The sequence below is a fragment of the Centroberyx affinis genome, unplaced genomic scaffold (assembly GCF_046629955.1).
Source record: "Centroberyx affinis isolate AG114_WGS23_722 - 3 ecotype Tasmania unplaced genomic scaffold, CSIRO-AGI_Caff_v1 ptg004376l_1, whole genome shotgun sequence".
NCBI lineage: Eukaryota > Metazoa > Chordata > Actinopteri > Beryciformes > Berycidae > Centroberyx > Centroberyx affinis.
In genome coordinates this window covers 42,803-70,779 of record NW_027282069.1, presented here as the reverse complement: position 1 = coordinate 70,779, position 27,977 = coordinate 42,803, and the positions used below count along the sequence as shown (strand labels likewise).

Here is a 27,977-nt window from a genome sequence, read left to right as displayed (position 1 = left end):
GGTTGGCTGCTGTGAATACGCTGCTTCACTGCCATCACTCCTCAAGACCCGTGGTTAGGGGGGTGCTGGAGGTCCTGCCCTGAGAAGATGGGGTGTAGGAGGGGGTGGAGCTGGAGAGCCGCAGCGGCAGCAGCCTGTGAGGGCCGGGGGGTGAAGAGTGTGGGGTAAAGGGCTGTATGTGGTACATGGTGGAGAGCTAAGGGGGTGTGGTGAAGTGCGGAGGCTGGGATAATGTGTATGGGCTGACCAGAGAGGAAGGCTGTGTGGTGGGCAGGGATCAGCCCAGCGTGTCCCAGTGAGTGTCCCAGAGAGTGACCAAGAGAGTGGCCCAGGGGAGACAGGGAGATAGGGGTAAGGTGGTGCTGGGGAATGTGGTGTACCTGGGCCAGTTGGGCATGGGCGGGGTGTGGGTGGTGGGGATGTGCTGGGTGGATGCCCATGGCTGCAGCAGTGGCTGCATGGTGCTGCAGGATGGCATGCTGCACTGTGGTGATCGAGGTGGCAGAGGCTACGGACACAGCGGGCTGCTGGATGTGGATTTGCTGCAGGGTGGGGGGAGGGGGAGCCGGGGCCAAGTTGGCAGCTGCTGCAGCTGCAGCCGCTGCAGCGGCAGCAGAGGGAAAGGTCTTGACCTGTTTGGCCAGGAGCTGCTGCTGGATGTGCTGCTGGGCAGCCTGCTGCAGCTTGCTGTATTTCTCCATCTCCTCTGGTGTGAATGTGATAGGCTGACTCTCCAGAGGAGCCAGGCCATCCTCCTCGGCCTCCATACCTTCCTCCTCCAAGGTGGGTGGGGGGTAAGCGGGGTAGGCATGCATGGGGGGCTGCTGCTGTTGCATTTCAGGCATGAGCGGCTCCATCATGGGGTTCTGGGAGGGGTCCTGTCCTGCCTCTCCTTGGTACTGGGGCATCAGCATGGAGGGCTCCTGTTCAAACAGTGGCCGGGGCTCATGGTGTACCTGGGTTTCAGTGCTGGGGTGCTGTGCCTCTTCTTGCACAACTGTGATCTGCAGGGCCTCCTCAACCTTCTGGACTGGTGGAGCTGGAGGTGGTGGTGGCGGGGGGAACTCCCTTATGGGCTCTACCAGAATAATCTCTCCTTCAGCCTCAGAGCCTTTCCCTGCTGATGACTTCTCACCCTCATCAGGTCTGGTCAGGGGAATTATAGGTGGTTTCTTCCCTGCCTGCAACTTACCAAAAAGGGGAAGCAGGGCTTTATTTCCCAGGGCAGGGGGTAGTTTGGGACCAAAGTAGCCCTGTGGTGGGTCCTTGATCTTAATGCCAGATTTTGTCCCTGTGGGATGGTCATCAGAGCCTTTCTTAGACTGAACCTTCTCCAGCAGCTGGCGAGCAGTAAGGGTGTTTCTCTGCTCCCCTGCGTCTCGAGACGCCCCTGGCCTCAGACCCTGTGAGCTGGATGAGTGGCTGTTGCGGTTGGGGCCTCGTGATGAAGCTGAACGTGGAGACTGGGAGCGGTAGATGCGAGAGCGGTTGAAGTCCCTGCGATGTGCGTCAATGTCCGCACGGCTCCTGATGCCCCGACGATGAGGGGAGCCCTTGGTGGAACTTGAGGAGCGGCTGGCAGAGCTGTGGCTCCGGCTGTAGCTGCGCCTCCAGGATCTGGCGCTGCTGCTGCGGCTCCTGCTACTGGAGCTCCTAGAGCTGCTCCGATGGTGCCGCCGGTGCCTCTTCCTGCGGCTGTGGCTGCGTGAGCGTGAGCGCGAGTCTTCAGAGGAGGAAGAGGAGTACTGGCGTCTCCTGGATCGTCTGCGTCCCCGGCTGCCCCTCCGCTCATACTCAGAGTCTGACGAGCGTTTGGAGTGCCTCCGCCTGCGACCCTCGTTGCTGTAGTCGCTGTAGCTGTCCGAGTAGCTGCGGCTCCTGTGGCTGTAGGCACTGCTGCCCGCTGAGGAGCGCTCAGAGCTGCTGGAGTACGAGTGGCTACGGGAGGTTTGGCCGCGGTGGCGCCGCCGACTGCTGCCCCGTCTTTCCCCCCTCCTTGACGAACGGCTGCAGGAGCGGCCAGAGTCCTCACTATGGTGGCGTCGCTGTTCCCGAGGACTCGACCTGCGATGGCGAGAGCGCTGGGTAGCAGAGCCTCCTTCTTCTTCACTCTCGCTGCTGGGAGGTCTGCCCGGACCGGGACTCTTTTGGGCTGAGGTGGAACAGGAGGCACTTTGAGGTGCATTGGAGTCAGTCTTCTGTCTCTTGGTGCCATTGTGCTCCTCTGAGGAGTTGGCCTTGTTGTCAGAGCCTTTTGTAGACCCTCCTTCCTCTACTCCAGACTTGGAAGGCACTTCCTTGGCAGGACGTTTCCTCTTCCCAGGTTCTACTGTACTTCCTGTAGCTCCTGCCGTTCCAGTTGTCAGCTGAACAGTGGAGGCGACGGCTTTATCTTCTGCCTTTGGTTTTGATTTCTCCTTTTCATCACCTGTTGCTTCCTCATCTTGACCTGGAACCTTGTTTTTGCTCTTCTTTCGTTTGTGTTTTTTCTTCTTTTTGGGTTTTTCTTGCATGGCCTCAGTTTCTCCCTCCCCATCTTCTGCTGCTCCTTTTTCTTTTCCTTTGCGTTTTGAGTGCTTCACTGACTTCTTATGCTTCTTCTTCTTCTTCTTTTTCTTGGCACCACTGCTGCCAGTTGCTGCCTTTTGCTCATCACCTTCTGATTGGCCAGACTCGCCCTTCATCATGGGTTTATCTTTGTCAGTGCTGGGCCCAGGGTTAGTGGTTGCATCCACTTCAGCAGTTGAGGCAGCCATCTCTTGTCCCTTGTCATCACCCTCTTCACAAGGCTTCGGGGACTTTGCTGTTTTCCCACCACGCACTCCTTTGTTGCGGGACAGCTTGAAGTCAAAGTAGAGGGGATTACAGCTGTAAGACAGTGAGGGCTGAGCTTTTGTAAATTCGAGGAGCTCAGAGGGCCACTGCAGGGTCGTGCTCTCATCTTTGCTCAGGACAGGGAAGAAGGGACCTGTAGGGATTTTAGGGCCCAAGTTGGGATCCGGAGCATCCGGCGTGCTCTCTGCTGTGTGTGCGGGGGTGGTGGGTATTGTGGAAGCTGTGTCCACGGCGCATGAGGACGCCTCCTCGGTCTTCACTTTAGGTGATGGAGGGGTTGGCTCTGGGACATGGGTTGAAGTGACCTTCCCTTGCTCTTTCTCACTCTTACAATCCGTAACGTTGGGCTCCGTCTGCTCTGAACTCTCCTCAACCTTTTTCTCCTCCTGCCCGTCCTCTTCATCTTCCTCCTCTTTGCTCTCACACTGGTCAGTTGCCTTCATGAACAGCAGGAACTGGAAGTGGGGCTTTACGCGGCAGTGAGCTGGAGGTATGTAGTGATAGTACTGAGGCTCCTGTCCTGCATAGCCCTCCTCCTTCTTCATCATCATCTTCAGTTTGTTGAGAGTGGAGGCTAGAGAGGCTCCGTCATCCTGCTGCTGCACCTCTTCCGTCGCCATCACACTCCCGCCTTCTCCGCCTTCTCCTCCTTCACCTCCTCCTGTTCCTCCCTTGGGGCTTTCTGTGTCGCAAGCTGGCGCCTCCTCTTGTCCTGTGGCCCTCTCTCCCTCCTGTCCCTCCTCTCCCTCCATGGCCTCCTCTCCGTGGTCAGCAAACACGGCAGCTGCCGTCTCCAGCTTCACCGGGGCTTTCTTGGCAAAGGAAAAGGACACACTGACTTTGGATGCCCCAGTGGGGGTTGGGGAGGAGGAGCTGTTCTTCCCCAGAGAGAAGCTGATGGTTGGGCCTGGCTTTGGGGAAGCCTGCCCACTTTTATCTCCCGATGAGCCCTCCGCGGCACTGTCTGTCAGAGCAATATTCTCAGGCACTGTGCTGTCGCCATCTTCTGGCTTCTCTCCGTCCACAGCCACTGTGGTAGTTTTGAACATGGGACCACTTCCTGGAGTACTGAAATACAAGGGAATGACCACAGTGAGACATGGGATAAATGTTTCCAACCTGATGGTGAGAGCAAGCTGTAATAGCAGTGGAAGTTTAAAACATGTTGAATTTGTTTCTCAGTACACAAGATCTTGACAAAGTCTACAATATGAGGGTTAGAAAGCAGTTTTATCAACTAAATAACAAATCATTCAAGGGATTTAGTAAAGTAAGTAGTAAGTAGAAAGTAGCAAGTTATAGGATGGTCTTCCCCATCTCTGTTTTACTTTGGGTCAATATGTTTTATTCTATATGCCTAGAATAAAAATTCCAGAATGTTTTGGGACTTGGAAAATTGAAGCAATATTGAAGAATGTCAATGGGAGTTAGCTTGAGTCTGATCACAGAGTAAGCTGAGAGGGACAAACCCACTGCTCATTTAGTAGTGATATCCAGAGATCATCAAGAATAATCTTAAGACATGGGTAATAAAAAGTTTTAACTGGGGATATCCAGAAATATGAGGTAAAACTTTAACTCTTTGGCAAGCTGCTAGGGTATAAATGGGACAATACCCTTCCAAGAGTACATTTAACAATTTGAATGGACTTTGGTTCAGGCAGCTCTTTCTTTTCTTCAGCAACATCCATTCAAATTGTTAATGTACATCTCATTGGGTGTTACACCAAATATATTTTAGCTCTGTGCCCCTCTGTGCCCCCTTCCTTGAAACTTTTTTTAACTGACAGGTCCAACTGTCTTGCTTGCTAGGGAGCAGATTCACACAAATACAAACTCCGCCATTCATATACTTGACAATGCAATAACTGAAGTTAATGAAATTGAGGATTGTGGAAGTTAACTGGCTACACATTTGCATAACATCATCCATCTGCTAGATATGGCACCTGCAGTGTCATGTGAGTTGACCAAATCAAATGATCTTCAGTTATCACTCCCTGATATTCGGTTATTCTAATGTTGCATTTGAGGAAAACACCCCCCAAAAAAAGATCTTTTCTGGTTTGTTTTCTTTATTAACCCCTTTAGAATCTACATTACTCTTATTATTCATTTAAAACACAGGGGGCATCTAATTACAATGTCAATAGTTCTACCCTGAAATCCAGCCAGCAGAGGGCACTCCAGGAATACATTCTTACCGGTCCTGCTGTTTCCTCTGCTCAGCCAGCTCATGTAGCCGGCGCAGCATCTTTTCTTGCTTCTTCCCATCTTTCCGGGAACGAGATGACACATTCCGCGCAAACTCCCTCTGCTTCAGCTCCTTAAGCCTCTACATTACACAAAAGCAAAGCAGAGAGAGGACTTCAAGATCTCTGCTTCCACGGCAAAAGCCAGACCACCATTTAATCACTCTCATCTTTTAAGGCAATATGAATCTCCACCAGCAGGCACACATCATGCAAAAACGAGAATACAAAGGATTGGACAGATGATGTGTTAATAATAAGCGGTCGTCCTCACCTGCTTGTGAGCGTGATCGTAGGAGTTGATGTGGTTGTCAAATTCCTGATGTTTGGTGTACTGTTTGTCACATAGCTCACAGTAGAAGTTGGCTCTCAGGTCCTCCAGAGCCTTTGCAATGGCTTTCTCCTTTTCCACCTGGTCCTATTGTTGGCAGAAAATGCATGAGTGAGTGACCTTGGCATGCATTCGATAAGAACAAGAAACTGTATGGCACAATGTTACTGTAGCTGTACAGTCTCAAAAAAACAGAAGCAAAAAAAAAAAAAAGTTAAAATATCCTGTGCTTCCTATTATTAAATTAATCCTAGCTAATATAAATACTTCAGGGGATGTTGTTTCTCAAAGATATCACATCAAGGTGTCAAAAGATGTTATTCATCTAAACAGGTAGTGAAACACTACCTGGTAAAATTAAATCCATGGCACTAATAGGCCAGTATTACAGCCATTGTTGGGGTTTATACCAAGTGCGTGACACTACATATGACTGACTAATCACCTGTGAAAATGTTTTTAGTCTGCCAGCTGCCTCTATAGGTCCCCCTTCTGATCTCCCTTGTCTATTTCTCTCCATTTGTCTCCTATATGCTTCTAATTTCCAGCGGCACAGATAAAATGACTTCTGCTCCCTAGATGGAGCGATCTAGTTTTTTTTACACTGGGAAAAAGGCCAAGTAAAGAGGGGAGAGCATAAAGGGAGGAGGAAAAGGAGAATCGCTCCACAATTCTAATGAGAGGAGAATCTTTACAAGAAGCTCATGAGTCAAAAGCACATGACAAAGCCAGAAGAAATGAGAACGGAACAGAAATAAGTGGGTTGACAGAGAGAGATAAAGAGACAGCCTAATTCAAAGAGAGAGCGGGTCGAAGTAAGGAGCGTTAAAGCATAACAGCAGTAAAGGCTATGAAGGCCAGCCTAACCTTGAGAAGACTATGAATCAGAGCATTAGAGCCTCACCTTGTATTTCTGTCTGAGTTCTTCTGTATCTTCCTTCTCCACCTCGAGCACTCTTCTCTTCTCTGTGGCGTCTTCTGCATAGTCCAGCTGTAAGGACAAATATACCGGTTAAAACACGTGTTCATTTTGTCCAGCCATGCTGTGCTCTTTTGTTTTCCCTAAGATTCAGTCTCAAGAATAATAACCATTTCTAGATGGGTACGGTCAAATGCAGCGGAGGGCAAGAATCTACTTCAATGGTGTACTACAGGCATCACATTTAATGCATCAGCAGCACTGTCTTTGTTCATTGTTACTATATCATATTTTCCGTTTCATGGCCTGTTTCAGTTTGTTACATATATTTGGCGACCAGCTACGTGGATTATACTATATGGTTTTCATATATTGTTCATACACCTGACCAATTGCATTCTACCAGCTAAATTACTCACTTAGTTTGCAATTATATATTACAGATCATTTTGGGGATTTTCATTCCCAATAATTGTCTTGGCTTCCTATAGCCTAGTTCTCGACAAGAACACCCAAATTAAAACCATGCATGATGTCCCTTTGCCGCAAAATAGGTCAGTTCCAGAAACCTCACCAAACAGCTGGTCTCGTCCTTTGTTGACGCACCAAAATGAAACAAACTTTAGAGTAGATTTGTTGAAACGCCTTGACCTGCCTTTGGAACATCTTTAGTGTGCGATGGGCACAGTTGAAAACTGCCTGACACTTCCAGTGCATTTCTGCGTTAAACACAACACACAAGTGCAGAACATAAAATAACAAACAGAGCATCTTACCTCCATCTCCATCCGTCCCATCCCCATGACATCATATTTGAGGATGATGGGCACAGGATCGGTGCGCCCTGGGGTGAAAGAGACAGAGACAGGACTAGGTGAGCTTTTGACACTGGGATGGAGGGCCAGCTCGGAGACAGCCTGCTTTTAGAGCATAGGGTGCTGGGGTTAGAGAATTTTGCCTTGAAGTGCAAAGAGACCAGAAAGCTACAGTGAACCAAACACCAGCCATTCTCACAGCTTACTACAGCCACCAAGTACAGCGCAACTTATCTAGGCTGCCTGCTCTGCTACACCTGGCTGGCTGATTTGCTTTTCTTTTTAAACAGTCAAATTAGCTGCACCTATTGTAGTCCTGGTGAATAAAGGGAGGTAAAAAAAAAGTCATCAGGGTAGTTCAGAGATGTGTTTTACTGGAGAGAGGGATAAAGTCGACTGGAAACAAGACTGTCAGGTTTAAGCCAATCTGTTGCCATATCTATAACTCTTTTCAATCTAGCTCTGCTGAGTATGCCCCCCCCTCTCTCTCTTCAGTGCTGCAGTCCTGTTAAACCAGAATGCCAAGTTTATCAAGGACGCTACAGCCTAAGGGACGGGGAGGAGGAGGGGCCTGGCGCAGCTGCTGCTGCTTACTGAGCGTCACTGCGACAACCTCCATAAGGGCAATAGAGCCTCCCCATCTCATCTAATGCATCATCTCTTTCTGAACTGCCCGATGGCTGGCTGATCCTCGCAAGCTCTTTCAGTGTCCTGTAAGAGGCCCGTCTTCTGTTCCCCTGTCCTAGGCCCCTTTCCTCATCATGGCTGGGGCGAAAAGACTCTTCCCCTGTCTATTTAAGCTATGTTATGTAAGCTGTGAAAAGAGCTAGATCAGAAGGAAATTAACTGTAGAAAAATAAACAAACCAAAAACAACCAAAAACAGAATGAAACATAAAAGATATTAAAAAAATAAAACAAAAATCAAAACTACTTCGGAGATTGACACAGAATTGCTTAATCCACTCATAATCAGCCAAACAAAGCAGAGAGAAAGACAGAGTAAAAAAAGGACACAAGCACTGAACTACAGCAGAGTGACGTCACAGGCCAGGAATCGCCATGGTGACAGTGCAAGGGATGGGGATACTTACCTGGTAAAACAGGGGTATGGGTAGGAGGGAAAGGAGGGGGAGGACAGACAGACAGACAGACAGATAGACGGGAATCTCAAAACAAAATGCATAAAAAGAATTTGGACTAGTCTGCTGCAGCTGTTGCCAGCCAGATACAATAATCAATCTTATTGATACTGATTATCAATTCAGTTTGGTTTCAGTTTTTTTTCCCCACATACTCAAGTTGGTTCTTTTCCATAAATCAATTTTGTTGTCAGTTTATACCATTGGGCATATGGAATGGCTACAACTATAGCAACTGAGAACCAATTGATCACATAATTTGAAACTTACGACTGTATAGTGCCAGTTTTATAGTTATGTTACTTATGTTACTTAAGTAGAACAGCTAGTTTAATTTCTTACCAATTCTATCCACAAAAAAGGCTTTTCTCTAAAAAAAAAAAAAAGAAAAAAAAAAAGAGATAAAACAGAATTCTAATACCATACATTTGTTTCTCCATCTTGGAAGACTAATAGTTTGTGCCAAAGACACAGAGACAACATGTATAATCTATTCACAAGTTTAAGGGAAGTGAAAAGCCTTCAACTACCTTAGCACTAATTCCTACAAAAATGTGAGTCCACTTAATTTGTGGCCCATTCTTAACTTCCTGGCAAGAGGTAAGAATATAATTTTGTGTAAATATTTTATTATATACCTTCCTGTGCAATTTTGTATTCATAGCCCAATGGCATAATAATTCTGAAATCATAGATGCATGGGCATCATATCATATAACGGCCTGCCTGGACTCACATCCCCACTGCAGTGTCTGTCCGCTGGACAGGTTATCAACTAGAAACTTAACTCTGATTTGATTATCACAGACAGGCCTTATCCCACTGAGGAAGTGATGTGAGGATTCTGAGTGTGACACCAAGGTCTCAAGACTTTCTACTGGTAGACATGTGCCTTCCTGCTATTTGCCTAACAGCATTAGAGGAGTGAAACCACAAGCAGGTTGGGCTGTAGGCCAGCCCACGGACAGACCACTGCAGTCAAGTTCCCCAGTGGACCCTTTCACTGAGAACAGCAGGATGGAATCGCAAGCCAGGCCCAGAATCAGTGATCAATAAACAATTACAACCATCCCAAACTATCACCAATCTTTAAACACAGTGACAATACTTCACATTACCCATTCCAGTGGAAAAGAAAGGGACCGGACAAAAAAAAAAAAAAAAGTGCATCTAAAATCACAGGGTGTGAATCACAAGGTTAAAAAAAACTGAAAACAAACAAAATGACAATGTTCTAAGAGTAATATATACTGAATGTATGATAATATACAAGCAGCAGAATGAAGGCTAATACAGAGAGAGAATTGAAAGCCTATGTAGCATTGGTGCTCTGATGACGAGAAAACAAAAAAAATGGGAGAAACTAAAACAAAACAAAACAAAAACCAAAAAAACAATTCAATTGGGGGATAAAATAACATTTACCACTAAGTTTACCATCAGCACAACATGGGCAGGATCAAATCACTGTAAAAAAGAAACACCAATTGGTTAAGCAGGAAGATTGAGGCACATAGAGAAGGGAGGGTGGGGTTGGGAGTGGGGTTGTGGGGTTTAGGGGGGTTCATTACGAGAGGGGCTTCAGTGTGTCCCCCCCCCACCCCCCCCACCACCTCCCTTCACTCTGGGCTAGGTGCTTACAGGGATTTCCTCTCACCACTCTCTCCCAGCCACCCGTCCCAGTCCCCAGGTTCCTAGCCTGGCTTCATCTTGCTCTCTCAACCAGAAGATGCCCCAAGGGTACCAGACTGCCTCCCTTTACAAAGTAAGCCCAAAATCCTGCACCCCCATATCAGTAATAATCCTGCTCTCCATCACTTTCACCTTAGCCTGATGACTGGGTTCAATAAGTACCCCATCAGATAAGTACTCTTGGGGGCACTGTACTGGGTGAGGGAATGATTGTAAAAAACAGGGGGTATATCAACTTGAACAGATGAAGGTATCAAGTTCACTGTTCACAAATCATGCTTGGGTTATTACGTTTAAAAATAACATCTATTTAGGAGCGTCTGGTTTAGAGAAATCATGCCTTTGTTTTGTAACATGCGATCAGTCATCTGGAACGTGACAATGGATGCCGCTAGGTACGACCACCATTCTCCCCTACGAGCCTTTTGCCTCACAGACGCTTGTCAGCCCGGTTAGCAGATCTCCCCAAGATCCTTTCATTTCCTTGCTAGCCCACAGCCAGCAAGCTCATTTTGGGATATGCTTACCCCCAGGACGGTGAACACATACAGAAAATGTACCTGAGAAAAAAGGGCCAGCCAGGCTTTGAGCAGTGCTTAGAGTCAGATATGCATTGCTATGTAACAGCAAAACGTGGTTGACCAAATTACTATTTAAATGTGCACCCTTCTGGAGCATTACAATCATGTGAAATCCCATGAGTGTATTACCTCCAACACTGCTTAAAGCCCCAGATGAGTGTGACACAGTTTGAGGCAGGCAGGAGTGCACCTCTGGGACAAGCATGCTGTGCAAGGGGGGCAAAGGAACAGGGGGAGGATGGGAGTGTGTAACCATGGGGACAGAGACATTTTGGGTGCAGAGGGGTGGCGTGAGGTTTTCCCTGTAAGTTGACTCTATGGCCCGGTCAGTAACGGACACACACACACACACACACATCTCAGTCCCACATAATGACCACACACATACACACAAGTTTCACAGGATTGGAGGTAGATACAGGCAAACAAGCAGAGGGGGGGGGGGACTTGTCTACTCTGCAAGCCATTCAAAGTCTGAGCCGTGGTTACAGCCAATCAGAAACCCGACAGCAGCCACGGACACTCAAAGAGGAAAAAATAAAAATCTAAAGACGTGGAGCTGATGATTCTACGGGATGTGATGGAATCATGGCTTCCTAAATCTACCTTGATTTCAAATGGATTTTTGTTCTTTGTTCAAATCGAAACACTTTACACTTCAGCAGATTGAAATAAGGGTTTAGTGATTTATGAAGCAAAAAGGAGGAAGCTGAGAGAGGCCATTAGCCTACAGTACACTGTAAAAGGGATGTTACATTGAGGTCAATTGCAGAGTGGGAGAAAGAAACACACCCACACGCACACGCGCACATACTGACATACAGAGGGAATCCAACAAACCTTACCTAAAAAGGGGCAAAAAGGACAAAAGAAGAATAAGAACAAAGTCAATACAGTGAAAACTTAAAATAGGGGACACATTGCTTTGACTTCAAAATTCAAAAACCTTCTCTTCTGGCAAGAGGGACAGAAAGGAGAGGAAGATTATAATGATTATCCTGCAGACTATGCTGTGACGCAATGGTACAATTGTGTTGCGAGTCTACTCCTAACAAAGTAGATTAGCAAATTTGAGCACAGTTAGTGGGCTCAAACACTGGACCATTAATTCCTACACAACAACTGGACACACATCGCCACAGACTCATCTGCCCACAAAGCAGGATGCTTACATAACCACACAACAGTGGTGCCAGCGGCAAAAACACGAGCACAGTCAGTCAGCCCCTGCAACTTGTTCTCTCCTCCACACAAAGCACACATCCCTATCACATCAAATAGATCGCTATTCAGCTGTTTCAAGGCCACATGAAAATAAACAACCATGGACACTGAGGGCTGAGCTCACAAGTTACTGCTATGTTGTTAGCTTCCATACTCTTGTCAGCCTGCCAAGAATGAGGCAGCTTCCTGGTCTGCTCTGGTCCCTGGCCATGGTCCGGCTGAGTGTTTGTGTTGCTAATGGGTGACACAGGGAATGAAGGCCATATATGTCCATGAACAGAGGTGCTAGGGGCAGCAACAACAGAGCTCAACAGCCAGCCATCACCAGCCTCCGATACAAACAGGCCTGACAGTGTTCTGGCCTTTGAAGCTCACCGGTACACACACTATCAACATTTTAATGTCCCATTCATCACCCTGTCAGACCACAGGATATCATAGCTCTTCAATCTGACAGAGCAACATGGAGACAAGTGTTAAGGACACAGAACAGTTTTAACATTGACATGTTTGAGGCCGTTGTGTGGCATTCCTTTGAGTGGCTGCTTAGCTAAGTTGTGCAAACCGGTAGGGTGAGACACATTCAAATCTATGTTGCCTATAGTAGCCTACAGCACTCAAGAGAGTGGCACAGACACAAAACAAGGGTGGACGCCACACTTTGCCATGCCAAATGGTGATAATTCAACACTGGCATCTGACGCACCTACCAGAATAACAGCCAATTGCACGTGTTGTTACCGAGTATAAGGAAGTCCGCTCCAATGGTTAGGGTGACATGAAACTTGAAGCAAGCACTTGTGCGTTAGTTGTCAGAAAGCAGACACTGCCTGAGTGTCCTCGAAAGGTTACATGACTTCAGCTCCAAGTCATGATGTTAAGGGAGTCACTGTTCATGTGTTTGGATAACAGACGTTAGCTTGTCTATTGTCTGGGTGTGTGTTGGAGACTCAACTTGTGGACTAAGGGGTGTTTCTCATTAACATGCTGAAATTGAGCACAGATGTTACTGCTGGGTGTATAGGGAGAGGACTGTGTGTGAGCAAGAGTTGAAATGGGGCGACAAAGAGAGACGGAGCAATGAGAAATGACTGTTTGAGAGTTGTAGAAATTAAAAATGGGGATCTGGGGGTATGAGGGTGTAGATGGAGACCCAGAGGATAAAAAAGGACATGGTGGAGGAGGTAAATTAGACAAAATGCTAGAAAGTCTACGAAAAACAAACCCAATTCTCAGTGGACTGCAGGGCCCCACTGGCCTGCCAGTGATGACATCATTTAGAGCTGGAGGAAGATAACGCTATTCATCATCCTTTTTGGAGAGAGTACAGGGGAGGGCTAGGCTATGACGGCAGAATTAGAGTAAGAAAGAGGAAAGAAGAGAGTGAAGAGACTGAAGAGGAGAGGAAACGGGCGAAGAGAGATTGTAAAAGGCAGAGGCTCCATGGAGGCATGCCAGGTCTCTGCACCACTGCTACTGAGCCAATGAGCCTGTGAGCAAAGCAGGGCTGAGCTAATGAGGTGCTGACGTTAGCCAAACCTGCCCACACAAACCCAGCTCCGTCCAGCCTACTCCCCTTCTGCTCAGCACAATCAATACAGACTCAGCCAGCCAATCACAGCTGTCTCCAGAAAGTAAACATCATTAATGTGGCCTAAAGCTCCCTACATCTTATAGAGTGCTATGTGCAAGGCTTACAGAGTGTTTTTAAAATGATACACCTGAGCTAATCTTAAACCAGACAGAACTATCCTGTAATGTCAATACACAGATGGCTAGCTAGAACAAAAAAATAGATCAGCTCTTACTTTAGGCATTTGCAGGCTAATGAATGACAAAAGCCTGAGGAAAAGAATCAGCTTATGCTGTTAAAACATTCCTTTACAACCACAATATTGCTATGCACACTCCCTTTCAGTCCAAAGAAATGTCTGTGGTGCCGTATTAACATAAATGCTCTCTTTTAATTAATTCTGTTAAGTCATGGTTAACAGAAATAGTCTATAAGGGAAGTCAAATAAGGAGCACGATGAGTACTTCATGTAATCAAGCTTTGCTTCAACACATACTAAGGCTGAGACATCAAGAATAATTTTGCCATGTCGAGCTAATGCTTTTAGCAAAGGTCACGCCAACTATGATAATGATGTTCTGTTAGCACAAAGCTCCGCCATCGCAGCCAACCACAAATTCATATCCTCATGGTCATAGAGTAGGCTATGGGTACAACTAACAACTATTTTGTTTGATTAATCTGTCAGGGGACCTTCAACACACTGATGTGAAAGTGAGAAGCCACATTCTGGCAAGTGTTTGTCCTGAAATACTGTGCACATAGCTTGTCCCACAATAAAAAAAAATAAAAACAAACACACACACACACAGAAAAAAAATAAAATATATTTATATATATAAAAAAAAATATGGGCCCACTTTAATGAGACTTGCTGTAGGCTAAATGCATCACGGGAAGGGAACAGAAATGACGCAGTCAGGCAAATAAACACTATTCACCTCCCTCTCCCAAGCCCCCTGGCCCCTGCCCCCTGTCCTAATCCTGTCCCATTACAAGGCCTCAGGAACATTTTCCTCGCTCTGCAAGTTCCAGGGAACGGCAGCATGAGAGCGACAGGAACAACTGGGATGACGTTCGCTTAAATAATGATCCATTTAACCCAGTGACAGACACAAAGGGAGAGGTCAGAAAAAGGATGTGGAGATCAAAGAAAATGGAAAGGAAATTTGTTGATACAAAAAATAAAGTAAAAAAACCTTGAGAGATGTGAAGGGAAAGAGAAGGATAGAAGGTAGTGGCCCAGTAGTACCAGCGTACATTTGACATAGGTGTACAGTGGAGAGTGAATCCTTACCCTGCATGGTTTTGCCAAGGCCTTGCCCCAACTTCCAGCCATGTTTCTGAAGCAGCCGGTGCCCGATGTTATCCTAGCAGAGAGAACAGAGGAGAAAAAGACCAAAAATATTCCAATAATAAGAGGAGCTTTCCCCCGTGGGCACGGGTCAAAAAACAAACAAAAACAAAACAAACAAAAAACAAACAAACACATAGATCACACTATCATCATCAGCACCACCACCATCACCATCATCATCATCATTGTCATCCACATCACCTACAGCGTGTAACATCAGTGTCTTCCAGCACAAGGAGTGGTGAGGGGGCAGTTGGAAGGGGGGGAGGGGGGGTAGAGGGTGGGAGATTGAGAGGAAGGAGAGGTTTTCCACTATGATGAATAAATGGGCTGTGTGTAGCCTGTAAACTAGCAACCATGTGTTGAGAGTGCAGTTAAAAACCTTGTTTGGGCTAAGAAATTGGGCATGAGGCATTTCTACTCTTTTGGCTAACAAAGAGACACAAGTCACATCTACTGACTGAGAAGTAAGGAGGAGGAGGAGAAAGGAGAGGGCAATATATGTATCACACGCATACATATATGAACCACTACAGAGCGAGACCTTAGTACACAAAGAAAAGTGACACAGAACAGGTATGGAAATCTTGCATTAACAGAACGAGGACCAGAAACTCCAAGCTTGCTGTGATTCCATAACCATGACAAAAGGGGGGGCAGAACCATGAAAACATATGCAGCTGTCACAAAAGAAATATAGCGAGAGAAAGAGAGAGAGAGAAGTGAAGATAGGGGGGCCTTGGATTACCATTACAAGGCCCAGGGGTTGAGAGAGTATTCAGGTTGTGAGGGGATGTGTGTGTGCAGGTAGGAGAGGGAGAGACATTGTGTGCATGTAGCCCCTTAGATACACTAGAGGTTCCTATTGTGCATGTTCTTGGACACCACCAGCTTCTCTGGTCTGTTATCGATGGTCTGGTCCCAACCACGTAGGCATTTTCTATTTGTAATCCATTAGTGGGGACCACTTAGGCTGTTATGATGCCTCTTCCTTGATGGTGGTTATAGATATCATTAGTATTCATACACTGGAAAACACATACTTTGTGAGCGAGATGGCCTTTACCATACTGCAAGATTGTGTTTTGCTAGCCAAAATGTGCTTACAGCAGTTTTACAACAAGCTCATCATAGGCACGGTTCCACAGTGTACCCCCAAAAATAAGCGTGCAACTGGGGTGGGGCCATCCAGTTCAAAGTATGCATTTTCCTCATTTTTATTAATACTAATGATTGCTATGACGAAGCATGCAAACAGTATACAACCAGAAATCAGCAAGGTGGACGAGACCAGGCAACTGATAATGAATCAAAGAGGCTAGAGGAGTGTGAGAACATGCACAACAGGAATCCCTAGCACATTGTGGGGCCAAATGTGCATGACTGAGACTGTTATATCACTAGTATGGGTCAGCAATAAAACAAAAACATTGAGTGAAATGCAAGACCGTCCCACCACTACACACTACAGTACATCCTCAAGCACAAATAAAACAGAAAACAATGAGATTTCTTAATAAGCAGTGTTTTTCTGTTGTGATTATAACTATTCCAAGCTTGTCTAACATTCACCAGAGTGCTGCAGTCTACCAAAAAAAACATACAAAATCAAACAAAAAGAAGGATATTTATAATCACAAAGAGAGTGGACATCAAGTTTCACAAACAGAAAGTGAAAGGGGTTGAAACCAAACAGGAAAAAAAACAGCATGCAGCTTTTTGTTAAAGAGTTTTAACAAAAAGAAACGTCGGTGTTAGTAGCGCACTGTGAATGGTACACATACAGAGGGAGGGGCGGGCCGGGTGGGTGGTTGGGGGGAGGCAACAGAAGTCCAACTGTGTTAGTCTCAGGTGGGCTCAGGCACAGAGAGGTGATGGCTCGACAGGGCTCAAGAAGTTGTCGACAGAGGAGGAGGAGGAGCGGGGCAGGATAGAGCAGGCTGAACCATGGTGTGGATGGAGTTCTAGGGTGGTGGAGGTGAGCTGGGCCAGTATGGGTTAGTGCATGTGAAGGGGGGGGGAGGTGGGGTGGTGGTGGTGGTCACACACACGGCACACACTGCATCTCCGCCCATAGGTCTCAATTGGGTCTAATGCTTTTTTCCAATCGTCTTTGGTGTTTCAAAGCAAACTGTTGCCGTCTCCTGCCCGTAACCTATTCTAGGTTTCAAGAAAAAAAAAAAGTCAGTTGTGAAATATTGTGCAATGGCAGCTCCCCGTCATGACTAAGATAAATCTGTTCCCAAGGCTATGCTGATGTTTGTCTCTCATACCCGAGAGAGAGGCTAAATTGCACCACTTCCTGTTTCTCTTTGGGGGCGTGTGTGTCCCCCCCCCCCCCCTCTCTTTCGTCTAATTTCATGAACACACGCACACAGCCAGGCCTGGGAATGGACGCAGGAGCTGTGCTCGCTCTGTGTGGCTGTCAGATCCCTTCCGCTGCTGGATGAGATAAGAGAGGAATCTGCTGCTGCCGAGCTTCACTCGGTGGGAAGAGAGCTGGGGAGAGCCAGCCTGTATCGACTCATAACTAGGAAATTAAAGAGTATATTACCTAACGTGGTATCACTGTGTGCAACACGTCCCTGCCTGGCAGCTACTGGGCATGTCATGATAAGATATGCAGAATTAGAGGCTGCAGAGCTGCTAGACTGCGTTTAATTCAGCCTGGTGGACTACATGACCCATGATTCCATTCTGCAAAGCAACACTGCAGATTTTGCTGCAGTGAGCTCCACCCCCCGCCCCCCTCCCTTTCTCTTGACACTGGGCATGCTTCTGTCCTTCACTGCAGCATTACGGTGCAGCAACACCCCACACACAAACATTTATATTGGCCTAGCTGATCTATGGGGCTTATAGTGAAGAAGAAAATAACATAAACCGGGAGCCTGAGAACCATAAATGCTTGCTCTGCCCCCACAGCAATCCTACACACATTCTGTTACCCGATTCAACATTTATGTTGTAACACTGAAGTCAGAGAATTACCCAAGGGTTGCACAATGAAATGTTAAATTTTGCAAGCTCAGACAGTAAAGGAGCCCTGCCTTGAAATAAGTGCGATTCCCCTAACGCACCCCTATCACATTTTTCCTTGGGTGTCCAAAGCTAAATTTATTATCTGAATCAGATTTGTAAACAAAATAAAAACAGGCAGGGCAGGGCGGATGAGGCACCGGTGGCAACTGCTGACACTAGTAAATAGATTAGATCAAAATGGGCTGAGCAATGTGTGGAGGGCGGAGATGAGGCGCGGGCTGCGTGCTGAACAACAGATGAATGCACTAAAAGAATAGACAGACAGACAGACGGATGAAAGCAACGACGGCGAGTCCAACAGCAGTGCAAGTGGAGTGAAGGCATTTCCATACGAACCTGGCTTTAAAATACTGGGCTGTCAAAAGAACAGTCACACGTGACACAACGTAAGAAACCGGCCAAACGCTTTCAACTGCAATTCTGCTAGCTTCTCTAGTTCTTAAATGCAAATCTCTCTCTGCCTTTGAACAAACATAATACTGTATACAAACAGAAAAAATAAGGTAGGCATGTCAATAAATCCACCAATTGACTGTTAATATAGGAGAAATAAAAAAAGAAAATGTTATCCAAACAAAAGAGATCTACAAGAGGGGGTGGTTTTAAGAGTGTGCATTGTGCTGTCATTGGCACAGTGCATGGCAAAAGGGTAAATCAAAGAGATGTGGGTGAGGGAGGAGATATGCAGGGGACCCCATCTAGAGACCTCAGAGTATTAAGGAGTCTTAATTCTTTTGTGTGTGTGCATATATGTGTGTGTGTGTGTGTGTGTGTGTCCCTGTGTGGGCATGGGCAATCACTCTGGTTCAGATTACTCCGTTTTCCCCCTGGGCAGTTACTATTCAGTGAGGGCAACATACTAATCCAGTTAAGCAGCAAATAATGAAGCCAAAACCAAATATTTCATATGGTATTCCTTGAATGACCTCTTTGAGTCATAGATTGTGAGATTTTGCACATTTTGAGGAAAGCAAGTAAGAGTGAGGCACTGTTAGGGAATTTGTCTTGCGGAAAACAGGGTCGCAACCAGGCGTCATCCCCTCTCGTGTCCCAGTGGAATGTCTGTTGGCAGGTGCTGGAGGTGGACAGGCTCTGCTTTCTGCTGCTCCTCATAAACTCTTGCAGTTCCCTTGTGTTTGGTGCTCTGTACATTCCTGGTCGGTTTCAGCTAGGTGTGACTAAATGGAAACAACAGTCTCAGAGCTTTAAGAGCCAAACTACTAAAACAGAGAGCTCCTACTACCCAGCCCTTGTTAATAATATAGCACTGAACTGAGGTAACGGTAGATGTTGTCTAATTGACCTTTAAGGGGTTCACTTTAGGATTTCATTAACTGATTGAGTGGGGAAAACACAATACAGCAAGACTGCAATTAATGTAAATCTTTCCTAGGCACACATACTTACCTTGTAAACAGATTTTGGGGAGCCCAATTCAACGACAGGGAATTTAGCAAAGTGTGGTCACTGTATGCCAAAATTCAACACCCTCTTTTTCCTCAACTAATTTGTGAGTGGAAGGGAGCCTGCAAAAACTGTTGATTGGTGTACAGCGAAATGCTTTTAATTTGTAAACTGGAAGTAGCGTGTTCAGTTTTTTCCACTTTTACTCAGTTGTTGATGTTTAAAACGTTTCAGGGACCTCGGCAATGACTTTGACCCTATCATCCCTGCTGCTCACTGGGCTAGGGCTGGTGCTAAATGGAGAGCACGAAACAATGTGGGTCGGGACTGTAAAAGGGCCAGGTTAGTGACATCATCTGACCCTTCCTTTGGACTTATAGGTGGCAGGAGTTGAACAGTTTACACTGCCAAATAACAGATATAGCTGGTGTTTGTGCTGCAGGGCAAAAGGGCACATACTGTATGGACGAGAAGTGAGAGCCGCTAAGTTCAAGGTTGGACATTTCAGAGACAGCTGCAACACTGCAACACCTAAAATGTCCCCAGGCTGTGTTGTTCCACTTGATGTAACCAGCCCAGTTCTGATGGATGTGAGTACCTGGACCAGAGTAGAGAGGCACCAAATGTCTGTTCAGTGGTGTAACATAAGGTGACTGGAAAGGGGCCAATCAAAGTGTCCAAGAAGACCAAATTAATCTTCCATGTCCAACAGCAACCTGTGTACATGTGTTTCTTAGATTACCGGTGTGCATGTGTGGTTTCTGTGGCTCTGAGGCTGCCCGCTGCATATCGCTCTGGGACAGGGTCAAGGAGAGGGGAGGAGGGAGAAGGGAGGAGGGTAGGCTTGAGGACTGGAAGGGGCAGGAGACGTTGGGAGGAATGGATCTGGGAGGAAAAGTGTAGTAGTGATTAGGACAGAGTTTTGAGAGGAAATAGTACTGAATGCTACCCAGTTAACACATGCAATGCAAAAACAATGTTAGAGATAAAGAGCAAAGACCAAAGGGGAAAGACAGAAAGAGAAAAAAGATCCCAATAAAGTACCACAGACCTCTAGCTGCCTATAGATCACACACAATAAGTGGCAGGGGGAGGGGCTCCGAGAAGCTGGGCCGATGCATTCACTAGCGGCTCCGTGACTTAAGACTTGTTGACAACTGCCACGGATCACATCACCTTAGAGGTTTGCCACTAAGGAGGGAGGGGCAGGCCTCTGTACCTGAGCAAGTGGTTACACTCTCTCAGTCTGTGTGTTGAAACCCTTTAGACTGACATGCAAAGTATCAGTTTACCTGGAGATCATAATTGAAGCTCTATATTGAGGCCAAGTGGAAAATGAACATTAATCACAAGTTTGGCCGTAGCTTTGAAAGTTCTTCTCCAACTATCAGTTTGGCTTGTACAATAGTTAATGCAGTGATTTTTGCCGTTCGCTTGCCTGCGGATGAAATAGTTTCCGGCCCTCTTTTTTTATGGGTGTGTGCACTTTCCAAAGAGGATGTGTCAGGTGTGCAAGTGTTACTATTGTTGACTAAGTGACAGTTGACAGCACCTCTGATGTGGCCACCTATGTGTCAAGAGCTGTGTGCTGCTGCAGCGCGGCCCTCAGCGCCCCTCCATAAACAATAGCGCAGGAGCAAAAGAGCCACTCAAGCCAGGTGAGCAGGCCACCTCTCCATTTCTTTTCCCCCTCTCCACCACCCACACACAGTGGGCCACCTGGCCTGTGAGATGACACGTCATAAAACTCGACCTTGTCCAGAATACAAATTTTCAATATTCTTGGTTCACTGGATTCTAGCTTTGGAAAACACATGTTCATGTTAACAAATATGATCTCAGATAATTATATCGATAAGAAAAACATATGCAAATTGTATTTAAAAAGGTGTATTTTTCCTTTCAGCAGGACATTTGAATATCAGTGCAGTCATTTGCAAAGCCAAGAGGACTAAACTTGGTCCTGCTGCTGCTCAGAAACTCAAAGAAAAGACACAGGCTTAATAACACCCAATGTGCCATATCTCTGATCACTTTGAATTTGGCCAATTATGTACTGTTACATATATAAAGGCATATCATATGTAAATATGCATTAATGGAATAACGAGAAGTACAATATCGTTTTGATCTATACCAGCTGATCTTATTTGATTGGTTCACAAAGCACATTCACAATGCTGAGAAGAAGCGATCTGACACTGTGGAGGTAAGTGGAGTTTGGGCCTGCTCACCACAATGCTTCAGAGACTGAAGGGGGGATGGAGAGAGTGGGGAAAGACAGAGAGAATAGAGCTGCCTGCGCTATTATCTATGTGCCTCTTCAGCGAAAAATGCAGTCCCAGTTGCACAAGCACCATGCCAGCACAGAATGACAGAGGGTACTGTACACCGAATCACTGTGTAGTAGGGAGGGAGCGAGAGAGAGAGCAGAGAGCAGAGAGAGAGAGCAGAGAGAGAATAGATATAAAAAGTGTGACAGGAGTGAAAAAGAGAAAGAGTGAGAGAGAGACAGTAAGAGAAGCGTTACAAGGACCCTAAAGATAGGAGTAGGAAAGCAGAGCGTGCAAATACAAACCGGGTCATTGCTGCTTAGCTAATAGGGGCCAATTCGCTGCAGGAGAGAAATGTCGAACACCCCAAGTTGTGTACAATAAGATAACTGTCCTATAGACACAAACACTATACACTAACACACATAAATTCTAAGCTACAGAGACACACACTCACTCAAACACAAATGTAGCCATTCACATCATCTAAAGTCCACTCTCTCTTGCTTGCTAAATGGAGTGGATTAAGCACTGACAACCCTTTTTCCAAATAAGACAAATTTGAGCCAGTACAAAACAATCTGATATAGAATGGTCAACTCAGCTTTTAACTCCAAATTTGCTCTGTAACGCTTGTTAATTCCGTTTGTCCTTAATGAGTAGTAAATTGGGTTATATTTATGAACGTACCCATCTGAATGTATGTTTACATCTTATAAGACTGGTTCAATGGGTAGATCACCAGTGGGTCATAATTTACAATTTAAGTGTGTGTGTCTATGTGCTTGGTGTGTGTCAAGTTGAAGTGATTTAACATGACTATCTTTCATGGCTCCATTGTCCAGGAGTGTTTATCCACCAAGAACTAGTGTGAGAAATGGGCTCAACTAAGCTGCACAGTTCAATAAAGTTGGCTAAAGGATCCTGGGCAATGTATCCAACATCAAATTTGGCCATTAACGGAAAGACTTACATTTATTTTTTGACTTTAAAATGGATGAATAGCTAGGGTATTTCGAAAATAGTCAATAATGACAGTGCTTTATCCACTCCATGTTTTCACAGTCATCTCATCTCATAGGGCTTGGATGACTAACAATGACTAATGGGAGACTGATACAAAATCAAATCGTTTATCTATAAGCTCTAAATAAAACAGGAAAACAAGATCTAGCATATACATAATCATTTAACTGTCACACAGGAAATGGAATAGGCAGAGGACTTGGGAAGTGTGGATGGGGGAGACTAAAAGGGTTTTAATGGACATAAGACAATGATTCTACAGGTTAGGTGGCAGTGTGTTCAAGGAAACACTGGATGCATCTACATGGGCAGAATGAATGGAGTAAAGGGTGTGGCTCTTATTCCTCCCTGGACCAATCATCCACTCTCACAGCTGGTCCAATGGTGCGGGTTGATGGATGCGGCCTTACCGATTCGATGGGCTTGTCCAGGGACGCCTGCTCCAGCTCCAACTGGCCCTCTTCATACTGGTCAAAGTGATTCCCACCCTGAGTGTGACACATTGGGACAGAGAGTTAGGCGAGGAACAAGCTAGACGCTGAGCTCCGTGCCCCAGAGGACTAACATGTGCAGCAGGTACTCGCAACTTAGGCGATTTGTGTCGGCATAATTTCCTTTGTTGCATTTCAACCACTCATTCTCCGTCTTCCAGTCCCCCTTCACTATACGGTCCAGAAAAGCGTAGAAAAACAAAAAACAGCTAGGGTAACGATACTTCTGATGCAGTAATATTGCGAGTTAGGGCTGAAAGATATTGACAATAAAATCGAAATGCGATTAAAACTGTGATTCATATCATCACATTTTTTTCTTTTTTAGAACTTTTAAATTGTTTAAAGAAATGTGATTTTGTAAAAACAAAAAAATAGATGTCAGTGTGCAGGATTTACTGAATTTGAGTATTATGAGAGGTTTTTTCATTTGATTCATGAAAGATTACCTGGAACTCTAAAAAAAAAAAGTCCAAATCCATTTTGAACTCCCCTCTCTCTTAAGCGATTAATTGCAGCTTCTGCACTTTGGAAGTTGCAGATGTTCGTATTGTGATTTTTTTCTCCAATTGTTTGTTGAGCTCTATTGTGATGCTTATTTCATTATACAAGCTGCGAATTGTTATTTCATTCTGCAATATTCCAATTTATTATTGTGTCTGTTATCTGACTCCAGTGAAACACAAAACTAATATCCCTTAGAGCTACTGTTGGGCATGATTAATTGATCTTATGCATATTCATGACCTTCAACCTGAGTTTTACTGTCATCTATAGTTTAGTTAGCCTATGGTTTAGTTTAGTCATAGCCTCCATCATTGTATAGGCTAATAACTTGATTGGACTGGTTTATGCCTATTCATTTCTTGGTGAATTTGTTCCAAATTGTAACCCATCGCTAGGCTATGACAATAGTAGATAGTGAGGCACGACTTTCCCAGGTTATTTGTACACTGATTTCACAGTAGAGGTGAACCTAAACACAACAACGATTTACGTGTAGGTCCTTGCCCCGGGTGGGACAGAGGATGAGTAATGGGCTCGCTATTCTATCCTAAAGGCCCGGGTTTGTTTATAGGTGTAGTTTCTGCTCGGAGACAGATGGCTTCCTCTCAGTAGCAGCAGAGGAGAAACGAAGGTCATCTTTGTGAGTCTGCGTTTTCTCCTGACCTTCAAACAGGCAGACAGCTAAAGAGTTCTAAAAATTATCAATAGTGCGATATTATTTACTAGTTCCTTGCAACTACTAGCAACAGGCTTGCTGTAGAAACAACTAAATTTAAACTGAACTTACTAAAGACCAGATACAACTCAATGATTTCCAATCTACCCTACAACAAGAATTCAATTTTCCTTTTTTATATCTTTTTATGACTTGAATATGCACTGCAGGATGTCTACCTTAACTTTCTGTTGTTGAGGACCTCCTTAAATTGAGATAGCATCCTAAACTAATCTGCAGTCTACAGCTAACATTTGCCTTTTCTTTGGGACTGTGGAAGTGCACATTTCTGTAAAAACATGATTCATGAATGGGCAACTTCATTCTTGAGCCTTTGCCTGCCACCTTCTCTATCGAATCTGGCTTTACACAGATAAGAAGCAACTGCTCAAATCAGCCCACACAATAGGAGGTGATCTGATCCCACAGTGGCAGTCATTAATCCAGGTGAAATTGGACCCAGCATCAGCATGAGTGAAGCAGAGGATTCTGAGAGAGGGGGATGTTGTGGGAGAGCGGAGGAGATATTTATGTACAAATCAATGGCTCCCTCCTCTTCCCGCCATCTCTCCTCCTCCAGACTTTCTGCTCAGACCGCTTAATGCCCTATCAGCATAGCCCCCACCCACCACAATGACCTTGTATTTTCACTGCTGCTGGCCTCCTCATCTCTCTGACTCTAGTACAAAAAAAAAATAACTGCCAAATAAAAATTATCTTCACTCTGTCATCTGAAATGCAGTACAGGGAGGATAATGTTGAATTTCCAGTTGCTCTACAACTGGGTGGGTGCTTCACTCTGTATGACACCGCATTAGGATGACCTGAGAGAGAGGTGCTGCCTGCTAGCTCCTTGGACCCTCATAATTGCCTGCAATGTTTCTGCAATTCAAGATCTGCAACATACCGGAGCTCCAACAACAATGTAAATCAATAGGGTGGATAGGGCTGTTAGAAAACGCAGAGATCGGTTGCGCTGTAGATATTAGCCAGACCATCTGTGGGGCTCGTGTTCCCTGTGCAATGTTGCTTGGCAGCAGGCTTCAGTCCGTGGAGTCGAGGAGAGAAACACTCTGAATACTGAGCATCTGAATGCCTTCACAGAAGATCTCACACAGAGCTCTACTGTGCTGAGCTGGAGCAGCTCTCAACACAGACTCATTCAGACCACACAGCAATTCACCTTCCACTGACAACATACCAGAAGACTGACCTCCCACCGGACACACAGCAGCATAGTGGGTTTGAATAAATCATAAGCAATCACACAAGCCGTTCCCAGTACAACTGCTAAAACTTGTCATGAGTTTTGTGGCATGTCTGGTAATTTGATTTGATAGACCGTTTCACTGCAGTAAACAGCTGAATACCTCTAATTAAAGAAACTACAACATCTTTGTGTGGCAGCTACTGCAAATGTTTTTTGAAAAAATAGGTGATAACCTTTACGCATTACGGACGAGTTTTATTAGAAGTTGGTTTCAGGATCATTCTCTATTAGGCCTACACCAAAAAAATTGCATTATGGACAGAGACCAGGGCATCGGTGACTTCATTGTCCTTGTTCATCAACCCTGCCTACATTCTTTAATGGGGATGTAAATGACAAAAGAAAATGCTGTCCTCAGCAAAATGCTGGGGAAGGGGCTTCTGAAAGAAAAGAGACGATGGGCACTTCCCTCAGGGTTGGTTTTCAAAAGAACCATCTAAGCCCCAAATTTGACCCATCCTGAACATCACTATGGGTATAGCAGCACACCAACACTTCTCTTCCTTCACAAATCTAAAAGTTGAGAGAAGGCAGCAATGTTTGTATTTTTTAAACTAGATGGGCACCGACATTTTGCCCGACCAGACATGTGAACTGATCTTGTAATTTTCATCACACTGACAACTAAATTGTGTAAGAACTAGGCTCTTTGTTTAGAAAGCATCCATTAGTACTAACGTATGATTGAATGGCATCCACTTGTCTGATTTTTTTTTTATGTTCTTGGTGTTGTCCGCCACGGCTGCAGCCCAAAGAAATAATTTCATATTGTTAGGTAATTGACATCTGAGCTTCAATGGGCACAGGTGTCCCACTGTAATCCCAAAACTGCTTATTTAATAATCCCAAAACTGCTTATTTAATAATCCCAAAACTGCGTATTTAGGCACTGAATCCCTGCTAGCTCCAGGGACACTGTTCTGTAGCCGACCCTGACCTCTGACCTCCCTGTGGAAAGGGGCAAGCAAAAAGAGAATTTCCCTATAGTCATCAAGAAAGTACAGCATAATTATTAACATGGTTATTTAGGATATTACGTTTATGGTGTGAGATGGTGGGTTAGCCGTTAAATACCATGTTGGAGAGTGGGCAGCTGTCAAGACTTAAAAACCCAACCTAGCCTACATGAGATGAGAAGCAGATTAATAGAAAGTATCACTGATTGCTGCTCAAGTAGAGAGTGGTTGCAATGTCATCTGAGGGATCCAGGAGAAAATTACTGTGATGAACAACATAATATTTACAGTGTGAAAAGACGGCCAGCTAAAGCTGGGATTTAGCTAACTGTGTAGTTTAGCAAATAATGTTGTTCTTTGTTTGAACTTGGTTATACGTTATGTGGTAAATGGAGCACAGTTAGGCAAGTAAACACATCCCAGAGACCGATTGAGGAAGTTCATTAACTTAGGTGTGATACTAATGTGCTAAAGGGCAATGCGTAAAGCCTGAATGAATGTCATTTTACAGTAACAATGTTATCATTCCGCAAAAATGGACCCTTATTGTGAATATAAATAGTGAATATCCTGATATTTTGAGATGCCAAACTCGCGAGAGAAAGAGCCAATTGTAACAAAATGTGGATCTCTTCTTGCCATCTAGCTAGCTGTGTAGTGGGGCCTACTGTAATTTTGTGTTGCCTATTCCAAATAAATTTAACTTCCACTATAAGTCCAAACCAGAAAGACAAGATGCAGCAAAAAAGTGTGGTAACATTACAACAGCAAATGGGAAAACATTAAATGACGTCACAAAAACACAGACGTTACCATGCTATAGATAGGAAACAGACAATAGGTAACGCAAGTACAGGCCAAAATGATGTTATTGAAATCTAAAGTTAGCTAACTTAGCTAACTCGGTCCCACTACATGCCGTTCTCCATACATTGTTGTCCTGCTTCAGATGTCTTAAAAGGTTAAAACATGTCATTAAATCACTGGACCTAATTTACAGAGAGCCAACATTAGCTGCTGTGACAGCATATCTTTGTCAGCACAAATAATACGACAGCCAATGCTTGCTAACATTAGCCAACGTGTAGCTAGCTGCTAGCTAGCTATCGTCAGCTTATGTCGATAAACAACCAGTCTTCCCAAGGTCACTAACGAGCTAGTTGACGTTGGCAATCTAGTTTGCTAGTGCAAGGTAAACTATGTTAACGTAGCATGCAGAGACCAATGTTACTATTCAACCCATGCTTTGAGTCAAATAAATCGCATTGCTAATTCTGGAGAGCTGAAGGAAGTTAAATTCAAAAGCGCCGCAGTGTAGCTATAGCCTAGTTAACCAGCTAGCTAGCTTGCAGTGCTAGCAAGCGAGCTGCACGTACGATGCTACTTGTAATCTATTTCAGTCGTTAAGGATTTTTTCATTCCACGTTTTTGTGCCAATATATCGGAATATGGAAAAAAAAATTATGCAGTTTATTAGTCGTCCGACAAGCATTACCTGGAAATCACGCTCTTCGTTGAATCTAGAAAATCTGTCAGCCATTTTCTGAACACAGCAGCAGCTTCTCTCACTGGC

At 45.1% G+C, this 27,977-nt stretch overlaps 1 protein-coding gene across 6 annotated transcripts; it reads right to left on the bottom strand.

Annotated features, from left to right (window-relative positions):
* Positions 1-25: 25 nt before the first annotated feature.
* Positions 26-27,977, bottom strand: gpatch8 (G patch domain containing 8). Of its 6 annotated transcripts, XM_071543768.1 has the most exons (10): positions 27,900-27,916; positions 22,876-22,953; positions 21,745-21,780; positions 18,099-18,117; positions 14,661-14,733; positions 7,114-7,181; positions 6,323-6,409; positions 5,362-5,505; positions 5,040-5,170; positions 26-3,903 (listed from the first exon to the last, which is right to left on the bottom strand). In XM_071543768.1, exons 5-10 carry the CDS (start codon positions 14,665-14,667, stop codon positions 42-44), a joined length of 4,299 nt encoding a protein of 1,432 aa, XP_071399869.1. In that variant the 5' UTR covers positions 14,668-14,733; positions 18,099-18,117; positions 21,745-21,780; positions 22,876-22,953; positions 27,900-27,916; the 3' UTR covers positions 26-41. The 6 variants fall into 6 exon arrangements, with proteins under 6 accessions (XP_071399869.1, XP_071399870.1, XP_071399867.1 ...); XM_071543769.1 differs by adding an exon at positions 9,719-9,760 and having other exon boundaries at positions 18,099-22,953; positions 27,900-27,953; XM_071543766.1 differs by lacking the exon at positions 21,745-21,780 and having other exon boundaries at positions 27,900-27,914.

Coding starts and splice junctions, on each gene's coding strand:
- gpatch8 (XM_071543764.1), bottom strand. CDS start 27,944: ATGGCTGACAGATTTTCTAGATTCAACGAAGAGCGTGATTTCCAG. Junction 14,734..22,875: donor TGGACAAGCCCATCGAATCG/GTAAGGCCGCAT, acceptor TCTCTCTGCTAG/GATAACATCGGGCACCGGCT. Junction 5,506..6,322: donor AACTCAGACAGAAATACAAG/GTGAGGCTCTAA, acceptor TGCCAACAATAG/GACCAGGTGGAAAAGGAGAA.